Consider the following 27,373-nt stretch of genomic DNA (forward strand, 5'->3'; position numbering starts at 1 on the left):
CAGGCTCAAGTGGTCCTCCTGTCTCAGCCTACGAAGTAGCTGGGACTACAGGCACACACCACCACGCCCAGCAACTTTTAAAATTTGTTATAGAGATGGGGTCTTGCTGTGTTGCCCAGGCTGGTCTCAGAACTCCTCAACTTGAGCAGTCCTCCTGCCTCAGCCTCCCAAAGTGCTGGGATTTTAGATGTGAGCCATTGCACCCAGCCAAGAAATTTTAATTGATCACTAAACCAGTACTTATTGGTTATCACATGTTAAATCCCATGTTTATTTTCTCAGTAGTAGAAGAAAAAAGTGGTCATACAAATTAAATCACTGTATGTAAGATATATTAGAACTTCTAGCCAGGTTTTTAAATCTGCAGTGTTGGATTTCAAGCATTTTATTTCGGGATGGTTTGTGTTAGTTTATGTAGCCAAGAAAGGTCAAGTAGTTTAAGTGGATGAGCTGTCATCCTACATCCATAGGCCACAAGTCACAAAGCATCCGTGCTTACTGATACACTGTTGTGTCATCCACAAAGCCCAGATCTAGAGGTCTTAGTTGTTTGATTATCTTCCTGCTTTTCTTACTCTAGTTAGCTCTGTCCCCTGAGCAAATTATCTGGAACTTTTCCCCCATCAATTAAGTTCAGGTTACACTAGATCAGTGGTTCTAAGCTCTTAGCCCTTATTGCACCTTAGACTCTTGTTGAAGCCTCTAGATCCAGCCCCAAGAATCACACACAGATTATCTGTGATCCATGCACTTTGCTCTATCTGGCTGTCAAAAAGATGCCACTGGCAAGTGGTGGCAATAGCCCAGATGTCTGTTAGAAGTTGAAAGAATAAGCAAAATGTGATACGTACGTGCATTGGAATATTATTCATCGTGTGTAGTGAAAAACTCTCTCAAACCATGTTTTTCCTCTACTCTCACACCACAGCAACAATCATCAGCACAGAAGGCTTCCGTAAACAAAGGTGTGGCTCTCTTTTCCCACACACCAAGCAGCAGACACCAGCTAGGTGTCCTCCAGTTCAACTCTAACACCATCTACTTGAGATAGTGGCCAATCCCACAGTTTGGGGACTGAGTCTCCAAGACTGCCCTGCACACCCCCAGACACCAGTCACAAGTCTGGGCCTCCAGACTACTGACCGACTGGCTTTCACGTTGAAGTCCTACAGTACACTGTTTGGGTTCCATTAATTTGCTAGAGCAGCTCACAGAACTTAGGGAAACACTCACTTAATGTTTACTAGTTCATTAAGAAGGGTATTTTAGAGGATACAAATAAACAACCACTTGAGGAGATACATAAGGGAAGGTTTGAAATCACCATGAGTTGCAGGAGCTTCTATCCCTGTGGAACCCAGTCTTCTTGGATTTTTGTAGAAGCTTCATGATGTCAGTAGTGTTTCTCCCAGCGTATAGGGTGGGGCTTTCTCTGGGGAGGGTCTTATGACCCACAGTCCGAAAGGTAGGGCAAGATTAGAGTCCTGCCTTGAGGCAGGTGAAAGGAGAGTAGGAGAGAAATTCTGTTTCCTGAGACCTAACACACTCAACATTATAACTAAAGACTGTAACTAGGGCTAAGGGAGTTATGAACCAGGAACCACAGATGAAAACCAATGTACTTATATATCACAACACCACACAGTCTTTAAAAAGGATTGAAGTTATACATGATACAACATGGATGAACCATGAAAATGTTATGCTATGTGGAAAAAGACACAAAAGGGCAAATATTCTGTGGTTCAATTTATAGGAAATATCTAGAACAGACAAATTCAAAAGGACAGAAGGTAGATTAGAGGTTATCAGGGGAGGAGGATGTGAGGATTTGTTACTTAATGGTTATAAAGTTTCTGATGGGGTAATGAAAAATATTTGGAAGTAGACAATGGTGGTGGTTACACAACATAGTGAGCGTTATTTAATGCCACTGAATTGCCCACATAAAAATAGCTAATGTAAATTTTATTTATGTTTTTACCACAATTTAAAAATACTGATAATGTAATATACCAAAACCGTTGAATTGCACACTTTAAATGGGTGAATTATTTAATATGTAAATTACATCTCAAGGTGTTAAAAGGGAAGGAGGGACATTGGAATAAATTATGTTTGGAAAAGAGTGTTTATTAGAAAAGCTTATTTCAGGCTGGGCACGGTGGCTCAGACCTGTAATCGCAGCACTTTGGGAGGCTGACGCGGGCAGATTACGCAAGTCCAGGAGTTCAAGACAAGCCTGGGCAACGTGGCAAAACCCCATCTCTACAAAAAAATTAAAAAACTAGCCATACATGGTGGTGTGGTCGTCTGGTCATAGCTCTTGGGACGCTGAGGTGGGAAGATCACTTGAGCCCGAGAGGCGGAAGTTGCAGTGAGCCGAGATTGCACCACTGCCCTCCTGCCTGGGCGAGAGAGCGAGATCCTGTCTGACAAAAGAAAGAAAAAGAAAAGCTCATTTGAGGAAGTAATGTTGGACCATATTAGCTTCAAGGGCAAAACCCTGGGCTTTGCTCTCCATTTAGTTAATTGGGGAATGAGTCAGTACAGCCTTCCTGCCTCCTTGCTGCGTTCCTCTTATAGCTTTGGCCTTTCTTTCCCCCAGGGGTTTTACAGCTGTTTGAAGCCCTGCATTGGGGCAGTCCAACCTTCTCTATGTTTCTCTTGATATGCGCCTCTCTCTCCCAAGTTATCATTGTTTTATTTTTTCCTTCTTTCATCCTCCTTCACCTCTGTCAGACCCACTGTAATTCCTGTTGCATTAACTTGGCAAGCAGATTAAAGTCACTATAGTATGCTCTGAATGACTAATAGACTTAATCGTTTTTGTTATAAAAATATCCCTTAAAGGATTTATTGTGAATCAAAGTGCCTTTCTTAGCTGATGTAATATGTGGTGAACACTTTTGTCCTCTAGACCAGGGGTCCCTGACCCCCAGGCTGAGGACCAGTACTGACCTGTGGCCTGTTAGGAGGAACCGGGCTGCACAGCAGGGAGTGAGCAGCCACTGTGTGAGCATTACCTACTGCCTGAGCTCCGCCTCCTGTCACATCTGCAGCAGCATTAGATTCTCATAGATTCTCACAGAGCGCAAACTCCATTGTGAACTCTGCATGCAAGGGGTCTAGGATGTGCGCTCTTTAGAAGAATCTAATGCCTGAGGATCTGGCTCAGGTAATTGAGACACCTGATGCGAGTAGCACGGATGTATTTAAAAGTGGAACAGGTGAAATACTTCACCTGGAAGCCACCTGCCCCCACCAATGCCACCCGCACTCCGTCTGTGGAGGAAATGTCTTCCACAAAAGCAGAGCCTGGTGCCTAAAAGGTTAGGGACTGCTGCTCTAGACCCCTTCTTACCCGAACTGAGTCTGTGACTTTGCCCTGAACTCCTGGCTTCAAAGGGTCGCACAATAGGAAAGACAGGACTGTGGGAACCTACTGTCTGGAGCCTCATTTTTATTGAAAATTTCTGATCCGCTTTCCAGGAATGATTTTCACTCATTGTGCCCAGGCCAACTCAGCAGCACTCTTCAAGGTGCCAGGTGTATGTAGTTCCCCGGGAACACTTAATTTCAGAAACTCTAATTACACAGCTTTATGTTCCAGAGTGTTTCCAAGCCGGTGCATTTGTCTGTGTATATGTTGTTGTTTTGTCTTGAGATAGAAATTAGTCAAATTCTTTGGTTATTTTCCTTATGGGCTGGTTCTTGTTAATATTAGCCAGTGTTATTTGTAGCTCAGCACTTTATGTAGGATAAACTTTAATAAAAGTCTTGATTGACATACTTGACTATGACTAAATGTATATTTACTTTCAAATTTTTTATTTTTTATTTATATTTATTTTTTGAGACAGAGCCTCGCTCTTATTGCCTAGGCTAGAGTGCAGTGGCGTGATGTCGGCTCACTGCAACCTCCTCCTCCCGGGTTCAAGCGGTTCTTCTGCCTCAGCCTCCCGACTAGCTGGTGCTACAGGTACCTGCCACCACACCTGGCTAATTTTTTGTATTTTTGTAGAGACAGGGTTTCACCATGTTGGCCAGGCTGGTCTCAAACTCCTGACCTCATGTGATCCACCTGCCTCGGCCTCCCAAAGTGCTGGGATTGCAGGCATGAGCCACCTTGCCTGGCCTTATTTTTATTTTTTTGAGACAGTGTCTCACTCTGTCACACAGGCTGGAGTGCAGTGGTGCGATCTCGGCTCATTACAACCCCCACCTCCCGGGATGAAGTGATTCTCTTGCCCTGGCCTCCCAAGGAGCTGGGATTACAGGCATGCCCAGCTAATTTTTATATTTTTAGTAGAGACAGGGTTTCGCCATATTGGCCATGCTGGTCTCAAACTGCAGACCTCAGATGATCCACCTGCCTTGGCCTCCCAAAGTACTGGGATTACAGGTGTGAGCCACCATGTCCAGCCCCTACTTTCAAAAATTTTAATTAAATCTTTAATATGGTAGTTAACTATCATGCACATACAGTTCCATTTACAAGAAGAGAAACCAACGTAAAATAATTAGATTCATCTACTTGATCTCTATAATTTATTTTTTAGTTTGATAGTTATTCATACAGAGATCACCTGTTCTGAATTTAATCATCTGTACCCACTTTTCCTGTTACATGTTATGTTGTCCATGTAATAGGATGAATGGTGTAGGTAAATGAAGACAAAATGCAGACTATTTAACTTTAGTTCTTGCTTATAAGACTGGTGGAATGTAGATGACAGCTAGTAGCTTAAATAAAAATTTGAAATGATTTATAGAATGTGGGTTTAAATTGCTTATGTAACCCTTATTACCTTTGCCATGTTTAATTCAGCCATTAAAATTTGGCTGAGTTACTTGCTGATATTACAGATTTTTCCTCATAGTAAAACTTTGTGTTCATGACTGTAAGAAAATATTTTTATAGGTTCTAGGTAGATTAAAAGATGAAGAAATTCGATGTCGAAAATACCTACATCCAAGTTCATATACTAAAGTGATTCATGAATGTCAACAACGAATGGTAGCAGACCACTTACAGTTTTTACATGCAGAATGTCATAATATCATTCGACAAGAGAAAAAAAATGGTAAGTGACACCAAACATGAGTAGAAATTAAATTATAAGTCCACCTTTTATATCATCTTCTAGTCACCCTTGATTTAATGCCTATTTTAGTAATAGTCTTTAAAATATTTTAAATAAACTTTTACAGATTATTAATACTTTATTTTGAAAGACTATTTTAGGAAAATGTTTTCAAAGAGTGTTTTAAAATCAGAAGAAAAAGTGGGAAATTGTGTTTATACATTTTTATATATTACAAGAGCTAATTTCCTTAATGCATTTAGAATTCCTGATAAACAGTAGGAATAAAGGCAAAGACTATAAAAAGGAAATACAAATATTATGTAATAAATGTAATAATTTATATAATATAAAAAATCAGCTATATCTGATTTTTTTTTTTTTTTTTTGAGACAGAGTCTCACTCTGTCACCCAGGCGTGCTCTTGGCTCGCTGCAACCTCCGCCTCCCAGATTCAAGTGATTCTCCTGCCTCAGACTCCTGAGTAGCTGGGATTACAGGCGCTCATCACCACACCTGGCTAATTTTTTTGTACTTTTAGTAGAGACAGGGTTTCACCATGTTGGTCAGGCTGGTCTCGGACTCCTGACCTTGTGGTCCGCCCGCCTCAGCCTCCCAAAGTGCTGGGATTACAGGCGTGAGCCACTGCGCCCGGCCTCTCTGATTTTTAAAAAAACAAAAAACATGCATTACTTTTATAGGCAAGAAAGATAATAAATATGTATATTTTATTTAATTAATTAATTTTTTTGAGATGGAGTCTCGCTCTATCGCCCAGGCTGGAGTGCAATGGCATGATCTTGGCTCATTGCAACCCCCGCCTCCCAGGTTCAAGCAATTCTGCCTCAGCCTCCCAAGTAGCTGGGATTGCAGGTGCGTGCCATCACATCCAGCTAATTTTTGTATTTTTAGTAGAGACGGGGTGTCACCATGTTGGCCTCCTGGTCTTGAGCTCCTGACCTCAGATAATCTGCTTGCCCCGGCCTCCCGAAGTGCTGGGATTACAGGTGTGAGTCACCGCGCCCGGCCATTAATCAGGTTTTTTGTTTTTGTTTTTTGAGATGGAGTCCCGCTCTGTGGCCCAGGCTATAATGCAGTGGCGCGATCTCTGTTCACTGTAACCTCTGCCTCCTGGGTTCAAGCAATTCTCCTGCCTCAGCCTCCTGAGTAGCTGGGACTACAGGCATCTGCCCCCACACCTGGCTAATTTTTGTATTTTTAGTAGAGACGAGGTTTCACTATGTTGGCCAGGCTGGTCTCGAACTCCTGAGCTCGTGATCCATCCGCCTTGGCCTCCCAAAGTGCTGGGATTATAGACGCGAGCCACCACCCTTGGCCCCGTGTTTTTTAAAGCAACATTGATTTCATAGATCCAGGGCAATGTAGTCAAAACCCAATAATTTCATTTTAATTCCGAAAGTCACTGTCTTGAAGAGTATGATGGAAAGACTTTAATGACCAGCAAGACTTATTGTAAAACCTATAGTAATTAAGACAGTGAGGCATTGGTACAAGGACAGACAGATATCCTAATAAAATAAGAGATCCTAGAAACAACCCAAGCATATGTGGCCACTTGATGTAAGACCAAGGTGGCGCTGCAGAGCAGCAGGTAAAAGATGGTCTTTTCAACACACATTGCTCAGTCAATTGGATATCCATTTCAGAAGAAAATGAAATTTGGTCACTACCTCAAGATACCATATACAAAATCAATTCACTATAGAGTTTTTTATCTAAATGTACAAGGTAAAAAAATAACACTTCTAGAAGATAATATAGGAGAATATCTTCATAACCTTGAGATAGGGAAAGATATTTTAAATAGGACACAAAAAGCCCTAACCACAAAGGAACGATTGATCCAGTGAACTACATTAAAATGAAAAACTTTGGATTATTAAAAGGCCATTAAGAGGGAGGAAGATTGCTTGAGCTCAGGAGTTCAAGACCAGCCTGGGCAACATGACAGTATCCCATCTCTGCAAAAAAATACAAGCATTAGCCAGGCGGGGTGGTGTGCACCTGTGGTCCCATCTACTTGGGAGGCTGAGGTGGGAGGATCACTTGAATCTGAAAGGTGGTGGTTGCAGTGAGCCGAGATCCTGCCACTGCACTCCAGCCTGGGTGACAGAGTAAGACCCTGTCTCAAAAAAAGCCATTAAAACCACTGGATCATCAGAAGACAGTTATAGGGTAATGTAGCTGCAATACTAAAGATTTATATCCAAAATATAAAATGGTCAAGAAACAGGCACTGCAGAATAGAAGATACCCAGATGGCCAATAAACATAGAAAGAAATGTGAAGTAGCAGGAACTTGTTGAACACTGAAGTGAGAGTATAAATTGATGCAACTACTTTGGGAAACTGGCACTGACCGCTAAGTGGGATATATTATGCATATTTTATGATCCAGCAGTTCTCCGAAACATATAACCACCCCCCCACTTTACCTCCCCACTGCCAATGCCTGGACATATATACAAAAAGACATACAGGAATGTTCATATTAGTGTTTGTAATAGCTCCATAAACTGGAACAGCTCAAATGTCCAGTTACTGTAGAATAGTACAGTATATTCATACAATGGAATATTATAGAGGAGTGGAAATGAACAAATTAAAGCCATGTACAACAACATAGATGATCCTTATACACATATTGTTGAACACAAGAAGCCAGACACGAAAGAATTGTGTGATCCCATTTTTATACGTAGTTCAAACTCATCTGTGATTTAGAAGTCACAGCAGTGGTTACCTTTGCAGAGGAGCAAGAGTGTGTGATTGGAAGGAGGCATGAAGGGGACTCCTGGGTGTAGGTAATGCCTGTTTCTTACCCTGCGTGTGATTACATGGGTGTGTTGTGTGTTCACTTGTGATAATTCAGTAAGATATACACTTATGGTTTGTATACTTTTCTGTATATGTATGATGCTTTAATGAAACGTTTAAAATTAAACCTACTACACTGAGAGATCATTATTCACCTCCCAGTGTTAGAGATCAAAACGTTTGGTAACACATTGTTGGCAAAGGAACTCTCTGCTGTTGGCAGCTGTGGTTAGAAGGGTCTGTCTACAAGATTAAACTTTGACACAGTAACCTCACTTTTGGGAACTTATATTGCATATATTCTTGCTCATGTATAAGATTATTGATTGCAACATTGCAATATCAAGAGACTGGAAACCACCTAAATTTCCATCAATTGTTAAGAAATTATAATATATCCACATAATGGAGTACTGTGCAGCTGTAAAATACATAGAAATGCTTTGTGTACTGATAGGAAAAGACCAATAAGTTAAAATGTGTTCTGAAGCTACAAATAATATACAAAATACAGTACACTGTATTAAAAGGGGCAAAGGGAAGAATATATGTATTCACTTGAATTTGCACAAAATATCTTTGGGAAGATGTTAAATAACCACATCCCTTTCCTGTGGGGAGAGGGGCTTGGGTGGCTGGGAGGTGGGCATGGGGGACTTTTCTCTGGGTACTCTGCACTTGGATCTGTATATTGTACTCCTGCACTTGGATCCATATATTACCTAATAAATGAAAATATTTGGGAGTTAACCCTCAGATGTCTTTTTCCTCTCAGACATGGCAAATATGTACGTCTTACTCCGTGCTGTGTCCACTGGTTTACCTCATATGATTCAGGAGCTGCAAAACCACATCCATGATGAGGGCCTTCGAGCAACCAGCAACCTTACTCAGGAAAACGTGAGTTGTGTGGGGAACTGCAACGTTTTCCTCCTAATCAGATCCATCGTGGAGCCTTTCCTTTGACTTTATTGTTTTGAAAGATGAAAGAAAAAGTCTTACCATGCCAACGAAAGAAATGTCTTTATTCAAATGTTTTAAACCTAGAATTTGTTGGACTCATTTTGGAATTATCAGATTATTAGAAAGCTATTGATAGGCTGCTGCTTAGCCATACGGAGGGTGTCCATTGAACAGTTGTTAACTTTCCACAGGAGAATAAGCTCGCCATTTTTAAATAACTGTGTTTTTGTGTAATTGGCATTGATAACATAGTTTGTTGTCATGGTGGTAGTATTAATCAGTGGTAATATAGACGACTTGCAATTTGCCTCCTTTCCATATCCTCTGAATTTGGTTGTCCAGGAAGCAAATTTAGATTAAAATAGTCTTCTGTAAGTATATGCTTGCTGCCCCAAATACCCAAAATAATAACCCTCATGTCCCTAATACTCATCTTTCTCGAGTACTTTGCCAATCACATGACTGTAACAGTTTGTACTGTAACAGTTTGTCTTTCCCATCACCAAATCTTGTTATTACTGGTAATGTTTGATGAGCAAGAGAGAAATAACTTCAAATGTTACTATCTCTTCTTAAGTAGAGCTGTTTGCCCTTCATCTATAAGATAGTATCTGTGTATAGACGTCACTGTTCAGGAGCACTTTTTAGAGGCTGTTACCTTAGCTGCAGATTGGTCTTTGGCAAGTAATAATTTTTAGTTTTTATGTTATGCCACAATAATGTGTAAGTTTTCTATTTTTTTATTTCTTCAAATTCCTTTTACCACAGTTTTCTATTTTTTGTAGAACTATTAGTTTATAGTATTCAGGTTTATTACTCTGCATTATTTGTCAAACTTACTAGTTTACATTATTACGTTTATAGATTCCATGTCCAATGACATTGGGCATAGAAGCATAGAATTTTGTGTCAAGGCTGGGAGATGGAAACATAAGTGAATACATTTGTGGTAGACTCAAATCCAGCTGACTTAGTTAAGTCTTAGGTAGTAACTTAATGGTTATCTCCATTAAGAGGGAAAACTCACTTTTCTACTATTAGGTATTTCTTCTCTCTGAGATGTGAGGGATTGTCTTGCCGAGTTCAAGGGGTCTCTGTTCTCAGGATTACTGGCTTTTTAACTCTCCTTTCTCTCAGCCTTTAGTGACTTTGTAGGCAGTCTTTGCTTATTTAAGCCTCTATGAAAGTGATAGACCTGGTAGTTAAGGTCTTGTTATCCTTAAGATAAGTTATTCCAACACAGTAGAAAAGTATGCTTTTGGTGGGTTCTTCTGGCAGGTACTAGCCAGTCTATGACAGCTTGTTGTGTTGAATGACAAGCTATTTTCTTTCTTTCTTTCTTTCTTTTTTTTTTTTTGTTGTTGTTGTTTTTCTGAGATGGAGTCTCACTCTGTCGCCCAAGCTGGAGTGCAGTGGTGCAATCTCTGCTCACTGCAACCTCCACCTCCCTGGTTCCAGCAGTTCCCCTGCCTCAGCCTCCCATGTAGCTGGGATTACAGGTGCACGCCACCACGTCTGGCTAATTTTTTTGTATTTTTAGTAGAGACGGGGTTTCACCGTGTTGGCCAGGATGGTCTCGATCTCCTGACCTCATGATCCGCCTGCCTCGGCCTCCCAGAAGTGCTGGGATTACAGACGTGAGCCACTGTGCCCGGCCTTCAACACCAAAGTTTTAAATTTCTAAGACCGTCTTAGCTAAAACCATTTTCTGAGAAGTGTGCATGTGTGAAACAGTTTCCTTGAGGAAAAATTTACTAATAAGTCTAATAAACCTCGTAGTTTGGATATCCTTGAACCTCTTAAAATGTGGTTTTGTACTTATATTTCATTTTTAGATGCCAACACTATTTGTGGAGTCAGTTTTGGAAGTGCATGGTAAATTTGTTCAGCTTATCAACACTGTTTTGAATGGTGATCAGCATTTTATGAGTGCGTTGGATAAGGTAAGTTTTAAATACATATACTATATATGTACATAAAACTCTATCATTCTTTAGGCAGTTTCAAGATTAGACTTCTAGTATGAGATTTCTGATCTAGACATGGAGATTAAGTAATTTAGATATGAAATTCAAAATAGAAATAATATAACTTTTAAATTATTAACTGAATAGTTAAATTGAATGCTTGTAGAATGTCCCATGATTATGCTATATAAGGGGAATTTTTAATCTGATATGTTCTGGATAGACATGCATAATTTTGCAATTTTTAGTACTGATTTTTTTCTTTGGCCATAATACTTAGGCTATATTGAATAATATTTGAAAAGAGAATAGATTTCTATGTTTTACATGAACTTTTGTATACGTTAAAGGAAAGCTGCTTACAAGATTGTAAGTTTTTTTTTAAGTAAAGTTATTTTATCTGTTCAAATTTTGATAATGAGTTACAGAGTATCTTGCAATAGCAACAGGATGTATAGATATTTTGTAATTAGAGAATAAAGTCAGAGGAGTCTACCATGTTAGGTGTGAAAATATTAACAAACTACCGGCAATGCTGTGTTTTATGTGGCGGGGTAGTTTTTGGATGTACAGATTATGGCTTATATTGAACTAGCTGTACTTTTTCCCTATGGCTGGTGGTTAATTATGGCGTGTTTTTTTATTTAGGCCCTTACGTCAGTTGTAAATTACAGAGAACCTAAGTCTGTTTGCAAAGCACCTGAACTGGTAAGTTTGGTGGTTGCTGAAAAGTAATCTTATGAAAAGTCAGTATTAGAAAATGAAAACTCAGAATATCAAATTAATTTGGTTTTTGTAGCATTTTTCAGAAAAATAGAAGGAAAATTATCTACATTGTATATAGTTTGGCATTTATGTAAGGAATGCAACATACTATGTGTCTTTTCTTAAAGAATAACCATTTTACAAAGTTTGGGTTTTAATGTATATCTACTTTGAAATAATTTGCAATACTTTTCATGTAGATTCTGTTACATCTGAAATCTAAAGGAAATCTGATGATAAAGTTTGGGTAACCTTTGAAGGAGACTTGCTTACAAGATTTTTGTAACTTTTTTTTAAAGTACTTGTTCAATATCAAAAATTATAAAACCACTCGAAACTCACCTAGGTGTTCTTTTAAAAATTTGTATTACTTATATCCGTTGCTTTATTGGTCAGTAAGTGATTTGATATTTGACTTGTTCTTTTTAAAAATTTACCTTATGATGTATATTTTATTTAGTTTACATTTATGATTATTACATAAAGCTTTAGAAGCCTGGTGTGGTTATGCATGCCTGTAGTCCCAACTACTTGGGAGGCTGAGGCAGGAGGATCCTTTGAGCCTAGGAGTTTGAGGCTGCAGTGAGCTATGATCTTGTCCACTGCAATCCAGCCTGGCGACAGTGCAAGACCCGGTCTCTAAAAAAAACAGCAAAAATTCTGTCCACTGATCTTACCTTGTATCACCACTTTGCCTCCTTTGAGGCGTGATATATACAGAAGCACCCTTTGTAAGATTTATTATCAATTTCTACATGAGCTTGCTAAGTACTGTGACAACTTACTGAAGAAGTCAGCGAAAGGGATGACAGAGAATGAAGTGGAAGACAGGCTCACGAGCTTCATCACAGTGTTCAAATACATTGATGACAAGGATGTCTTTCAAAAGGTATGTTGTGAACAGAAAAGTTTCATTTGTATTTTAGTCAACTTTATTTCTGAATGCTAAATCATTAGAAAGGAAGTAATCTTTTAAAATATTTTTAAATGTAGTTCTACGCAAGAATGCTGGCAAAACGTTTAATTCATGGGTTATCCATGTCTATGGACTCTGAAGAAGCCATGATCAACAAATTAAAGGTAATGTAAGTCTTTAATGTGGTATTGTCCTAGAAATTCATTCACAAGCACATAAAGATGTTCATTGCAGCATTGTATACAGTAACAGGAAACAGTTCATCTGGTTAAATGTATATTTGTGTAGTCACACAGTGGGGTATAGAAATACTGTATTAAAAGGACAAAATATGTTTATATATGAAGATTCACAAGATATATCAGTATTAATGATAAAAGATTATTACTACTTATAAATGAATACACCTAAAATATTCCTTTAAGTACAGATTTTGGAGTGCAATTCCATTTCAATTTATTTTTACAACATTTCAGCTTGCTTAGATACCGATAAGTGGTAGCAGGTTCTTATTTATCCTGTGTTATTCAATAAATTTTCTTGCATAGTAGACATTTTGAATATAATATGCATTCCTTTTTTCCTTTTTCTTTTTTTTAGAGATAGGGTCTCACTATGTTGCCCAGGCTGGACTCTAACTCCTGGGCTCAAGCGATCCTCCCGCCTCAGCCTCCTGAGCAGCTGGGACAATAGGTGTGCACCACTGCACCCAGTTGCTGTGTGCTCTTTTTTAAACCTCCAAAAAGAAACTTAATTTTTAATTTCTAAAACTAGTGTTGGCCAGGTGTGGTGGCTCATGCCTATAATAGTAGCACTTTGGGAGGCCAAGGCATGTAGATTGTTTGAGCTCAGTAGTTCAAGACCAGCCTGGGAAACATGGCAAAACCCTGTCTATACCAAAAATACAAAAGTTAGCTGGGCTTGGTGGCATGTTCCTCTAGTCCCAGTTACTCAAGAGGCTGAGGTGGGAGGATTGCTGGAGCCTGGGACATCGAGGCTGCTGTGAGCCATGATCACACCACTGCACTCCATCCTGAGTGACAGAGCAAGATCCTGCCTCTAAATAGATTAATTACAAAAAAAAAGTAGTGTTAATGAGCTTTTTATATTTCAAGATTAGAGATTCAGATTTTCTGACCTGGTAACAACAGAATTTTGAATAATTTTAAAGAAATAGTTTTCTTCAGCACTCAGTAGATGCTATTAAAAATATGCCTAAATAGACCTTTTTCAATTGACTACAGGCTGCAGTATTCCCAGTAATCATTTATGTAATCTTTCATTTGATACTATCTGTAAACCTTATAAGAGCCAGCAGCTGTGGCATGTGCCAATAGTCCCAGCTACTGGGAGAGTGAGATAGGAGGATCACTTGAGCCCAGGTGTTCGAAGTTGTAGTGCACCATGATGGCTCCAATGAATAGCCACTGCGTTGCAGCATGGGCAACAGTGAGACCCCATGTCTTTAAAACAAAACGCAACATAAAATCCTTTTAAGGTATCTTATGTATAGTAACGGGGCATTTTGCAGTGCTGAAATAAGAGATGAATGTATAAAAAAGTTTTTGTTTAAGGGGAGATTTATTGTTTGTAGATAGGTGGTTTTTATTCACTTATTTAAAATATGTCTTTAAAAAGAAAGTTTGAAAGGTTTTGATTAGTTGCTTTGACTTATGAAGAATATATTACTAGTCCTTGGGTATAAGTGTATATGCAAGAACCTTTGATCAAAGACCTAGCAATACCGACACATTATTATTAACCAATATGACTTATTATTTTTCTTTTGAATTCATGTATTTTCTAAAACTTTTTTATAGCAAGCCTGTGGTTATGAGTTTACCAGCAAGCTACATCGGATGTATACAGATATGAGTGTCAGCGCTGATCTCAACAATAAGTTCAACAATTTTATCAAAAACCAAGACACAGTAATAGATTTGGGAATTAGTTTTCAAATATATGTTCTACAGGTATGAATATGTGTTTTACTATGAGCATTTACTAATCATTTCAGTACTTTGATACAAAGGATTCATAAATGGATGCCTGATTACGTTTGGTTCTGTGAGTAGATTGTGGCTTCTAAAGTCCTGTTGATTTGGGCTGGGCGTGGTGGCTCATGCCTGTAATCCCAGCACTTTCGGAGGCCAAAGCAGGCAGATCTCTTGAGCTCAGGAGTTCTAGACCAGCCTGGCCAACATGTGAAAACCCATCTCTACTAAAAATGCAAAAATTAGCCAGGTGTGGTGGTGCGTGCCTGTAATCCCAGTTACTGGGGAGGCAGAGGCAGGAGAATTGCTTGAACCCCAGAGGCAGAGGTTGCAGTGAGCGGAGATCGTGCCACTGCATTGAAGCCTGGGTGATGGAGTGAGACTCCATCTCAAAAAAAAAAAAAAAAAAAAGGTCCTATTGGTTTGGAATGAAATGTGCCATGATAGAAATACTCAGATTTTATCAACATTTTGAGGAAGAAAAAAATGTTTTAGATGCTTAGATTATTTAATAAATATTTACTTTGAATTTAGATGTTGATCCATTTAGCTTTTTATTTTATTTTTTTCCTTCTAGGCTGGTGCGTGGCCTCTTACTCAGGCTCCTTCATCTACATTTGCAATTCCCCAGGAATTAGAAAAAAGTGTACAGATGGTAAGTTTGCAGGAAATATATTAGAAGACTAAAGGAATTTTAATAATTGTCTTCATATTATATCACCTTTAATATTTTTTCAGAGTCTTAAGGGTTCATGTGATAAAAATAGATTCAGAAATTATAGTCAGTCTGCCCTTTAGGAAGAATGTAAGTTATTGTAGTTACTAATATTAATACTAAAATGCTAAGAATGTCATACAGTTCTTTGTCAAAGCATGTCTCTTATTCTGAGTAAGTCTATCATCTGCTATTAAGCAGTTTTAAATTATAAAATGTTGATATCAGAAGAAAGCTTAGAATTCAACACTTAAAATATCACTTACCAGTTTTCCTTTTGAATTTTGACCAAATACCTCATTCAGCCCTTGTAATATTTTTATTTCTGTCCTGTAATGTAGGTAAATATATGTGAAGTAACTGCTAGTAGAGTAAGTAGTAACAGTGATTGATAGTGGTTATTAGTTTCGTGGTAATAACTAATAGAGGAGAGTCCTGTAACCAGTCAGGTAGGTTTCAGGAAGGCAAGCATGATAGACTTTCAGAATAGGAGGCTAAATTAGGACTTCTTACATCTTCTTTGAAAAGAGATTGTAGCACAGACTATTTTAGAAACTATGTGAAGAAGAGCATTTGTGCAGACATTCATTGGATGGGGCAGACTATAATCCAAGGTTATTACAAATTTTGCAGAAAGGATACATCCCAAAGTGCTGGGATTTCAGGCATGAGCCACCATGCCTGGCCTTGGCAGTCTTTTACATTTCTTTTTAAAAATCCCGTGTCCCTGATTGAAATTAAGGGAGAGAATAGGAGCTGGCAGAAATGAAGTTTTCCTTTAGTTTTTTCTTTCCTCTTTCCTTGAAATAATTATTTTCTATTTATAGTTTTTAACTCTTTATTTATTGATGTATAGTCTTCCTCAGGTTTTAGTTTCCCCATTTACCAATGGGAAGTGAGTTTCTGTCTATAAAATTCTGATTCCAAAAATACTATTCTCTCCATTTGAATTGTCTCCAATTACCAGTAGAGGGAGTTTGTCCTTTATTTTTTTTCTAGTAAGTCCAAGTTTTCAGATACATAGGATTGAAATCCATTTGTATACTTAATAGTGTACAGTTTTCACATGTAAATTAATCCATCCTGCCTTAGTGATGATTTGCATTTTTTACATCTTAATCTTAAATATAACTATCAAGAATTACCTTTATTTTACACCAAAGTATCTCAAAACTGTGGAATTAAAGCTGTAATTAAAAGTAATTTATTTTATACTTTAGGTCAATCAATCTTAATTGTTACATTTCTTTTTTACCTAGGCCAAAAACCTGAATAATATTAGAAGTATCTAATATTATTAGATACTTATAGGGCGCAGTGGCTCACGCCTGTAATCCCAGCACCTTGGGAGGCCGAGGCGGGCGGATCATGAGGTCAGGAGATTGAGACCATCCTGGCTAACACAGTGAAACCCCGTCTCTACTAAAAATAGAAAAAATTAGCCGGGCATGGTGGCATGCACCTGTAGTCCCAGCTACTCTGGAGGCTGAGGCAAGAGAATCGGTTGAACCCAGGAGGTGGAGGTTGCAGTGAGCCGAGATTGCTCCACTGCACTTTAGCCTGGGTGATAGAATGAGACTCCGCCTCAAAAAAAAAAAAAAGTATCTAAAGTAGTGTATATTAATGTAGCTATCTATTAAAGGTAAATAAACTCATTGAATTTTTAAGGCTCTTTGAGATCTAATTAATGCCCTTAAACAGTATTTGAAAAATGCTGTTTTTTATCCTGTTTATTTTAAAATAAGTTTACTCTGGCGGGGGGGAAGGGATAGCATTAGGAGATATACCATATGCTAAATGACGAGTTAGCGGGTGCAGCACACCAGCATGGCACATGTATACATATGTAACTAACCTGCACATTGTGCACATGTACCCTAAACCTTAAGGTGTAATAATAATAAAATTTAAAAAAATAAAATAAAACAAGTTTAGTCAACATATATTTTTTGCTAATAAGCTTTGCTAACACAATTATTTTAATGATATAATCAAGGAAGGTTTTTATAACTTTGGTCTTTGTAGTGCCATATGAATTGATGAATTTTTTGGAGTCTGTTTGTTCTTGACTAGCTATAGATATGAGAGTCTTTGTAGTCAGATTTTAAATGTAAGGATGAATCAGTATCTTCTTTTGGCATATTGATATTATCATCAATAAAACTTTACCAAATAGTATACTGAAGAGGTAAAACATGTTTTTAGAGCTTGGAATATACATTTTAAAGCCAGCTTTGCACTTTAAATTATGAGCATTTTAAAGCTGGAATTTCTCATTTCCAAAAGTGTTTTGAGAAAAAAATGAAAGATTTTTTTAACTTTTATTTTGCTTTTGTCCAGAGATTCATTGTAGATGTGTTATAAATTGTGAATTAGATAGTAGTGATTGAATTTTATTGATATCCCTGGGAGTTATTAGTCAGATCATACTTCTGAAATCCTCTTATGACATATTTCAATTTGCTGTTTGTCTGGATTAGAACTAAGCAGGCAATCTGAAGTATTCCAGGTGCTAGTCATTTCCTGTTCATCCTGCAAAGGGATTGGTGGATCTGCTGGTAGAGGAGGATGCTGCACCATTAGAGGAAAAATAGGCTCAACATATTTCAGCTTCCCAGGACTAGGCAAACTTAGAGTAACTACTGAAGGAATTGACTCATTTTCTTGGCTGGAGCTATTAACTTTTGCCGTTAAGGAGTGGTCATAATATAGCTGATAGGTCAGTCATTGCTGACTGCTTTATGTGAACTTCCTTTTTAAAGTACAAAAGGTAAAGTTTGATATACAAATAAAAGCTTTAAGTATGTTATATATGGTACATCATGCTAAAAGTTTATTCAGAATTCTGAACTGGCATAATGCAGTTTATTTTTTAGTTTTATAAAGAAATTGAGTTTTTATCTTTTTCACATCCAGTATCATTTTTCCACTTTTTATTGTATACTAGCTCTTTATTAAAGAAAAAAGAACTCTGTATTTTTGTCCTGTAATTACACATTCAGTCCAGGGAGGAATGTTTAAAATTTGAAGGCTACATTAATAGAATTTAAATTTAATTGTTCACAATAATATCAGCAAAAGAATAATCCAGAGATATACCCTAAAACTTCATTTTTGTGTCTAATTGAATGTGGAAGCTATATGTTGGCAAATGGGAGATTAGAGATGAAGGTAGGGTTTCTCTTTTCATGGTGAAATATATATGTTGCTGTGTTTGGTTAGTAAGTGGAATTTATAAAGTCCATGTTAGTATTATTCAGAAATGATAATCACTGTGTCATACAGAAAGTCAAATTTGCAGTGCTGTGGTTTAGTGGAGAGAACTCTAGAACAAGTTGTCAATTAAAAGAGCTGGAATATATGTGTATAGCCTTGATTAGGGACCACAGGAACGTGCTTTCTCCTCTGTAAAAGAAGGAGGTAAACCAGATGGGCTATAATGTCTCTTCTAATATGAATGGTTTTCATTGCTTTTGTAGTATTGTGTTAATTAACTAGGCAAGTTATAGTAGCTAAAAATAATGTGATTTTTTTTTTTTTACAGTTTGAATTATTTTATAGCCAACATTTCAGTGGAAGGAAACTTACATGGTTACATTATCTGTGTACAGGTAAAATGCATTTAATTATATCTGGCTTAATGAAATTTACCTGATGATTATATTAATTTAGAAAGAGGTTTTCTGTGGCCCAATTACAGTTTTTAACCTTTTCTCCTCCATCAACCTTTCCCCATTAAAGCAACTAACAATGAAATCCAAGTATAGCACTTTTTCATAGTATTTTATAATTACACTGTTTATAATCTTGCTGCTTTTAAAGAAATGTTCTGACTTTATACTGATTTATTACATTTCTCTAGCCAACCACTACATTAGCAAATGTATTTAGAAACTCACATTTGATGGGTCAGACACACTTAGAAACTTGTTCTCTAAGTATGCCAGATCCCCTTGCCAGTTTCATTATTATAGCATCATAAGGAGACCTAACCATTTGATTTTTACTTGTGATACTGCAGTGAATGCAATAGTAAAGCTTTCTGCAGAAAGTCCTACTTAATTTTCAATAGTTTCCAATTTTAAAAAACTTTTATCACAATCTAATTTCCTTTGCTTCTTTCTGGAACAATGGAGTCCACTTACTTACGGTAGGATTAATACCTGAATTATTGTGGACTGTGTGTGGAGTTGCCTGAAGATGTAAGCCAAAGCAGACACTTGAATTTTCTCTTTTTTTGCTAAACTATGCTTTGACAAGTTCATTGAATCACTTTTTCTTTGTACAAGAAGGAAAGGGTATATATGCTAATATTTCTTAGAGATGGTACAAGAAAATCATTTGCCATAACCTTTATTAGGAAATGTTTTCTATCCCCTCCCCAAGAGTTACTTTATCCAAGTAACTATGATACTTGGTGTTTATTTGACTAATTTACATCTTGGGAACATGATGGCTCATTGTATTAGTAATACATTTTGCATTACTTACATAAGTCGATCTTTACTGAGCAAGTTGGACATTCTAATTTTTAAAATAATTTTTGAAATGAGATTTTTACTGATACTCTTAGTGGTGGTCAAAGGTCAAATTTTAATTTGACTTTTGGCTAGGTGCAGTGGCTCACGCCTGTAACCCCAGCACTTGGGGAGGCTGAGACGGGTGGGTCACTTGATCCCAGGAGTTTGAGACCAGCCTAGGCAACATGACAAAATCCGTCTCTACTAAAAAATCCAAAAATTAGCCAGGCGTGGTGGAGCACACCTGTAGTCCCAGCTACTCGAGAGGCTGAGATGGGAGGATCACTTGAGCCCACGAGCTGGAGGCTGCAGTGAGCCATGATCGTGCCACTGCACTCCAGCCTGGGCAACAGAGCAAGACCCTGTCTCAATCAGTCAATCAATATGTTCTATTTTCATTTAGTAAACATAATTGATTTTAAGAAAAAAATGCTGGACCAGGGTTTTAGATTTTTTTTTTTTTTTCCTAAGAAAACTAATGTATCTTAGTGCAGTTCGATTTAGCTTGCTTTTACTTTCCATGAATATCTGTCTGGGGTAGTTTAAACATTCTTGGTTATTCTCATTATTTCAGCAATAATCAACATGTCTCCTAAAGTAATTTTAGTAAGGGGCTCATTTTTTCATAACAACCAGTGGTGTATAAGAAGAAAATAAATTTATGCACATAGTTTTTTAGCCATTGGAATTTAGTTTGAAAATAGTCACCAATATCACCTAAATAGGAAAGAGAATTACTTTCTTTCCGTTTTTGAGCTATACTAAATTTCTAAGCTGATACATAAGTTGATTTGGGGAGCTCTTTTGTTTGTTCATTTCTTTTATTTAATATTATTTGTGTTTTAGTTAAAACCAAATAGTTACTTCCTTTGGAAAGAGAACCTTATAAGTTTATTTTTTTGTTTTGAGTCACCGAAGGTACTGAAAACACCTGTGACCTGTCAGTGAAACCAGGAGTTAGAGTTGTTTTTCTTCCCAGCTTTGATAAGATACAATTGGCACATAAAAATTGTATCTGTTTACAGTGTACAGTGTGATGCTTTGTTATATGTTTATATTGTAAAATGATTAACTCAAGCTAATTAACATAAGTAGCTTCTCACTTATCTTTATTTGTGGCGACACCATTTAACATCTACTGTCACAGCAATTACTGTCACAGCAATTTTCTTTTTCTTTTTTTCTTTGAGATGGGGTCTTGCTCTGTCACCCAGGCTGGAGTGCAGTGGCGATCTCGGCTCACTGCAACCTCCACCTTCTGGGTTCAAGTGATTCTCCTGCCTCAGCCTTCTGAGTAGCTGGGATTACAGGCACACACTACCACTCCCAGCTAATTTTTGTATTTTTAGTAGAGACGGTGTTTCACCACGTTGGCCAGGCTGGTCTCGAACGCCTGACCTCGTGATCCACCCACCTCGGCCTCCTAAAGTGCTGGGATTACAGGCATGAGCCACCGTGCCCAGCCTTGTCACAGTAATTTTCAAGTTTACTCCACAGTAGATTAACAGTCACCATGCTATATGATAGATCTCCAGAACTTACTGGTCCTAACTGAAACTTTGTCCTCTTTGACCAACATTTTTCATTTTATTTTTGTTCTCCATTTATTCATTTAACAAAAAGTTTCTCACACGCTATGTGTATTGAAGATACTTGTTCTAGATTACCCATATATGGCCTAAGGCTCCAGGACTTCTTTAAAACACTGGCTCTGAGGCTGGACAGATCTCTCAGAGTTCTGTTTCTTGAGAACCCCTGTTACTTCTGCTTAAACATAGAATGAAAATTATTCTTGCCTAGTCTATTTCTACATTCCCAGCTCATTGAATACCCAAGAAAAGGTTAATTTTTGTATTGTAAATGAAGAGTCTTCACAAATGGTTGATGGTGCACAAGGTGGTGTTTGGGGGAATTTAGAATCAGAAGACCTGTCGTTGGAGTTATTAGCTCACAGCTTATTAGCTGTGTAATCTTAAGCAAATTACTTAACTCCTTTGAGCCTGTTTCCTCATCTTTATTGTTGTAAAATTCATTGATCAACTCAAAGAACATTTTCTATGTCTCAAGTACTTCTAAACGCCAAGTGGACAAAAATAAAATACAGAGCCTTGGCCCTCAAAAAAAACTCATGTCTAGTAGGAAGACAGACAAGTACATAGTTACAGTACGGTGTTTTGAATGTGATAGAGGCCAGCCCAGGGCATATCACAGAATGGTGGTGGCAGTCAGGTCCTTGCGAGGGAAGTCTTCTGGGGAAATCACATCTCAACTTGTTTTCAAGAACTAATAGGGCCAGGTGCCCGCCTCGCCCCGCCTCGCCCCGCCTCGCCCCACCTCACCCCACCTCACCTCACCTCTCCTCACCCCACCTCACGTAAGCTGGAGTGGAGGTGCGCGATCACAGCCCATGTTAGCCTCTGCCTCCCGGGCTTAAGAGATCCCTGTAGTCCCAGCTACTTGGGAGGCTGAGGTCACCAGAGCCCAGAGTGAGAAGACCAGGCAGGCCCAAAAAGAAAATAAATAAATGAAAATAAAAAATAATAAATAATAAATGAAAGAAGGAAGGAAGGATATACATGTATACGTAAATGAAATGGGTTTTTATTTAATACATATTCATACATTAAAATTAATAATATAAACGTATTATGGAAATATCATTTATATAGTTTTATCACTACATATTTGTGTGTGTGTATGTATGTGTGTGTGTGTATATATATACATATATATATATATAAATGTATGTTTATACACAGCAGTGTGCAGAAAATAAGATTCTCTGAGGCAGGAGAATGGCATGAACCTGGGTGGCGGAGATTGCAGTGAGCCAAGATCACACCACTGCACTCCAGCCTGGACGACAGAGCAAGACTCCGTCTCAAAAAAAAAAAAAAGAAAGAAAGAAAACATGCTGCAGGTTAACACAGAGGTCAATTTAATCTGCAGTTAGAATGGAATACAATTGTCACCAGGTCCAAGGCCTGCAGAGACTGTAATGTGCTCCCTACAAAGTCTTCTGTTGAAGCTGTAACCCCTAAGGTCCATGAGAAGGTGATCAAGGTTAAATAAGGTCATAGTAATCTAGCACTTTGGGAGACTGAGGCAGGAGAATCCCTTGAGCCCAGGAGTTCAAGATCAGCCTGGGCAACACAGTGAGACCCTGTCTTGAAAAAAAAACAAAAACCATCAAATAAAAAGAATGAATAGGACTTAACCAAGCTACGTAAAGGAGAGTGTTGAGAGTGTATTTCCAACAGAGGAAGAATTTTAAGAAGCAATCTGTGATGCCAGATGTGACAGAGTGAGAAAAATCCTGAAAATTCCACTGGATTTATGACTAAGGCTTTGGATAGAATTAACGATAAGGAACAGTTTGATAAAGACATACAGATACTTGATAAAGAGATATAACCAGACAGTGTGACAGAAACCATTACACTGTCTGCGTATAAATAAGTTTTATTTGTGGCAGAGCAAGAAGTTGCAGAGATTGCTGGTCAGTTGCTGAAAGACACGTTGAGAAATGATGAACTCAAGGAAGATAAAAAAAACTTCACCAGACAGTACATAGTATGGATCAGGCTAGAATTTTGTGAACCCTACATCATAGTATGTGTTGATAGTTACTAGTGTTTGCCGGAATAAAAGTAACACCATATCATTGTGCATACCTTAAAAGATAATGATTCTATTGACTACATTTGTCTTGCTTTTGTTTTCAAATAATTCCAACAGCTAAAAACAGGGAGGGATGTTAGTATTGTCTAATGTCCAGTCCATATTCAAATTTCCCTGATTGTCCCAAGGTGACTTGCTTGGCTGTCAGAGGTCACTAATTGTATTTGGTTGTTACATTTCCCTTCCACCTCCCCACATCTCAGCATTCTTTGACACACTGTTTTGAACAGACCAGGCCAGTTGTCTTGTAGAATATCCAGTACTTTGGATTACTTATTTGTGATTTATTTTTATTTTTTTTTTAAATTTGTTTTCTATTCCTTGTATGTTCTGTAAAGTGGAAATTAGTTCTAAAGGTTTGATTATATTCAGTTAAGTATTATTGGCAAGGATATTTCATAGGTGGTCTTGTGTATTTCATATTGCATATTTCAAAGGCATCTAATGTCAGATTGTCTCACTATTAGAGATGCTAAATTTGGTCACTTGATGAAGGCGGTAACCACCAGATATCTCCATTGTAGAGGCATTCTTTCCCCTCTTCAGTTAGCTTAGCAGACAATCTGAGGGATGATACTGTGGCATGAATACCCTGTTCCAGGAACCTAATGTAGTTTTAGCCTCCACTGATGATCCTTGCCAGAATCAGTTGTTTCATTACTGGTTGCAAAATGGTGATATTCTATCATGCCTTCAGCATTCCCTGAGAGAGTAGAGAGCTGACACAGATACTGGGGAGTGACTTGGATGAAACTATTGTGAGGGTTCTGCCCGCTCTTTATTTCCTGTCATTGTAAATGCTGCTTGAATTATTTATTGTTGGCTCACTTTAAGTATGCATGTATCAGAATGTTTTATTTTAGTTTTTAGTCTCTTAGGGTTTGCTAACCTATTCTGCAGGGTAAATCACCACTCTTGTTGTTTCTCATTTGTGTTTACACCACAGTAATTAAATGAATCATCCAAGTTTGAAGTTTCCTTTCGCCTGTCGTGTCTTCCTACCCCTTCCCCAGTCTTTTCAGTAAGAGTATGGTGCTAAGAAAAGTGGGAAGAGGTCAGTGTACCCCTGATCCCTGGTAGAGTATTGAAAAATAGCAAGAAAGAGCACAATGAAAGAATGAACTCAATAAGAAGTAAATGATGCTTTGGCCCCTTGCATGATCTCCTAATGCTCTTTGGGTCTCGTGGTGCTGAAAGACGGCAGAAGACTCATTCTGCTTTCAAACCCACGGCAGCATATTACAGCATCAGTGACATCCTGGCTGATGGTGCCACTTAATCATCTTGGTGCTTGATGCATAATTCTCTACTTGTTTCTGCATATGATTAAGTCGTCATTGCAGAAATAACAGAATGCAATTTATGTAATGTTTTACTTCTTACATTTTACAAACTTAAATGTTGATAAGAGTCCTTTTCATAGAAATTGTTAATAGTATACTCCAAATGATAATTTTTTGCACAAGCTGTTTCTATGAATTGGATATTGAATTTAATATATTAAACCTTTTATGAAAATTTAGAGGGTTATGAATTTTTTCTCTTGGTATTCCCATCCAGATAATTCTGAAAAATGTTTCTAAATATCAGTTTTATCTGAAATGTCAAGGCATAAATGATAATAATCAAGATAATATTGCATTTATGGTGATATTAAGCTAATGAATTCACTCATAGCCTTTAAAATCTTTTTTTTTTTTTTGAGACGGAGTTTCGCTCTTGTTACCCAGGCTGGAGTGCAATGGCGCGATCTCAGCTCACAGCAACCTCCATCTCCCGGGTTCAAGCCATTCTCCTGCCTCAGCCTCCGGAGTAGATGGGATTACAGGCATGCACCACCACACCCGGCTAATTTTGTATTTTTAGTAGAGACGGGGTTTCTCCATGTTGGTCAGGCTGGTCTTGAACTCCAGACCTCAGGTGATCCACCTGCCTCGGCCTCCCAAAGTGCTGGGATTACAGGCGTGAGCCACTGCGCCCGGCCTAAAATCTTTAATGAGGTAATGAATACATAAAGCAGAAAACCTTAATCAGAGTTACTAATTATCCTTGAGAGGGAAAATGCAGTCTCTGGGGTAATTTCATGAGAAATACAGCTTCCTTGAGTTAACAATGAAGAGCTTTAAAATCAAATCTCATGTTGATTTCATCTTTTTTTTTTTTTTTTGTGAGATGGTGTCTTGTTCTGTTGCCCAGGCTGGAGTGCAGCGGTGCGATCTCGGCTCACTGCAAGCTCCGCCTCCCGGGTTCACGCCACTCTCCTGCCTCAGCCTCCCGAGTAGCTGGGATTACAGGTGTCTGCCACCACGCCTGGCTAGTTTTTTTTTTGTATTTTTAGTAGAGCAGGGGTTTCACCGTGATCTCGATCTCCTGACCTCGTGATCCGCCCACCTCCACCTCCCAAAATGCTGGGATTACAGGCGTGAGCCACCACGCCTGGCCCGATTTCATTTATAATCCATTCAACAATCAAATAATGCAGGCTGTGTGTGTGTTAGTCATCAAACCACAACTTCGTGCTTTAGGAAGCAGTTCTTTGATTTGCATCTTTTTTCTTTTCTTTTTTTTTTTAACACGTATGGAACATTACAGAGTGTAGACATGTTTGCCATATTATTCATTATGAGCTTTCAGTGTGCTGATGTCATGCTGCTGTCTCCCAGGATGTTGCAGAACTGTAGTATACATAATATTTGCTCTATCTCTTAGAGCTCCCAGGGTCATTTAGCATATAGAATTTTTTTTTTTTTTTGAGACAGATACTCATTCTGTTGCCCAGGTTTCAGTGCAGTGGTGCGATCTTGGCTCACTGCAACTTCTGCCTCCCAGGTTCAAGCAATTCTTATACCTTAGCCTCCCGAGTAGCTGGGATTACAGGCATATGCCATCATGCCCGGCGAATTTTTGTATTTTTAGTAGAGACAAGGTTTCGCCATGTTGACCAGGCTGGTCTCGAACTCCTGGGTTTAAGTGATCTGCCCACCTCGGCCTTTCAAAGTGCTGGGATTACAGGCATAAGCTACCGTGCCCAGCACATATAGAACATATTTATGAAAACATTCAGATTAAACATTTTTATGAAAACATTCAGATTCTTTTGCTATCAACTTTCAGCAAGAGAATGGGTCTGCCTATTTGTCTCTCCTTTCATACCTGTTTGCCTCTAGGAAGTTACTGGAAAGAAAAATGTTATTTATGAGACACAATAGCATTAATTTTGGCAGAAATTACAGCTTAGCCAGGGCCGCAAAAGCATTTTCCATATGGCTGTGGACCTCCCAGGAGGCTTGAACCTTACCTGGGAGAGCCCAGCTATCGACAGCACTTGAGGCAGTTGCTGATATCACTTTCCCCTTTGTCTGTCCATTTCTCCTTCTCCCACCCCCTTTTATTGTTTGGGTTTTTTGTTCTTTTCTTTTTCTGCCTAAGTCTTAGCATTTCTATTAATATTTAAAGACTTTTTTTTTTTTTTTTTTTTGAGACAGAGTCTCGCTCTGTCACCCATGCTGGAGTGCAGTGGTGTGATCTTGGCTTGCTGCAACCTCCGCCTCCCAGGTTCAAGTGATTTTCCTGCCTCAGCCTCCCAAGTGGCTAGGATTACAAGCATGAGCCACCATGCCTGGCTAATTTTTGTACTTTTAGTAGAGATGGGGTTTTACTATGTTGACCAGGCTGGTCTCGAGCTCCTGACCTAAAGGTATCTGTCTGCCTCGGCCTCCCAAAGTGCTGGGATTACAGGCGTGAGCCACTGCGCCTGGCCTTAAAGAATGTTTTAACCTACTGGTGAAGTTATGATAGTTTTACTGATTTATACCATATACTCAAAACTAATAGACTTCCATCCTCACCTCCCCAAGAAACAAAATGACTACCTTGTTAACAGCAGTGGCTTTACAACAATTTAATAAAATTATTTGTTCACTCTTT

General features: G+C 38.3%; 1 protein-coding gene across 6 annotated transcripts in view; it reads left to right on the top strand.

Moving 5' to 3' along the window:
- CUL2 (cullin 2) overlaps positions 1 to 27,373 on the top strand; it is a 124,781-nt gene that overhangs the window by 90,796 nt on the left and 6,612 nt on the right. For all 6 annotated transcript variants that reach the window (XM_063710154.1, XM_019035388.4, XM_063710153.1 and 3 more), the window contains 9 exons: positions 4,925 to 5,087; positions 8,701 to 8,825; positions 10,724 to 10,831; positions 11,504 to 11,563; positions 12,381 to 12,509; positions 12,614 to 12,700; positions 14,357 to 14,509; positions 15,108 to 15,185; positions 18,790 to 18,856. In XM_063710154.1, the coding sequence (XP_063566224.1) occupies positions 4,925 to 5,087; positions 8,701 to 8,825; positions 10,724 to 10,831; positions 11,504 to 11,563; positions 12,381 to 12,509; positions 12,614 to 12,700; positions 14,357 to 14,509; positions 15,108 to 15,185; positions 18,790 to 18,856 (970 nt within the window). The remainder of the gene's footprint in view (positions 1 to 4,924; positions 5,088 to 8,700; positions 8,826 to 10,723; positions 10,832 to 11,503; positions 11,564 to 12,380; positions 12,510 to 12,613; positions 12,701 to 14,356; positions 14,510 to 15,107; positions 15,186 to 18,789; positions 18,857 to 27,373) is intronic.

Source organism: Gorilla gorilla, chromosome 8 (genome assembly GCF_029281585.2).
Source record: "Gorilla gorilla gorilla isolate KB3781 chromosome 8, NHGRI_mGorGor1-v2.1_pri, whole genome shotgun sequence".
Classification (NCBI taxonomy): Eukaryota; Metazoa; Chordata; class Mammalia; order Primates; family Hominidae; genus Gorilla; species Gorilla gorilla.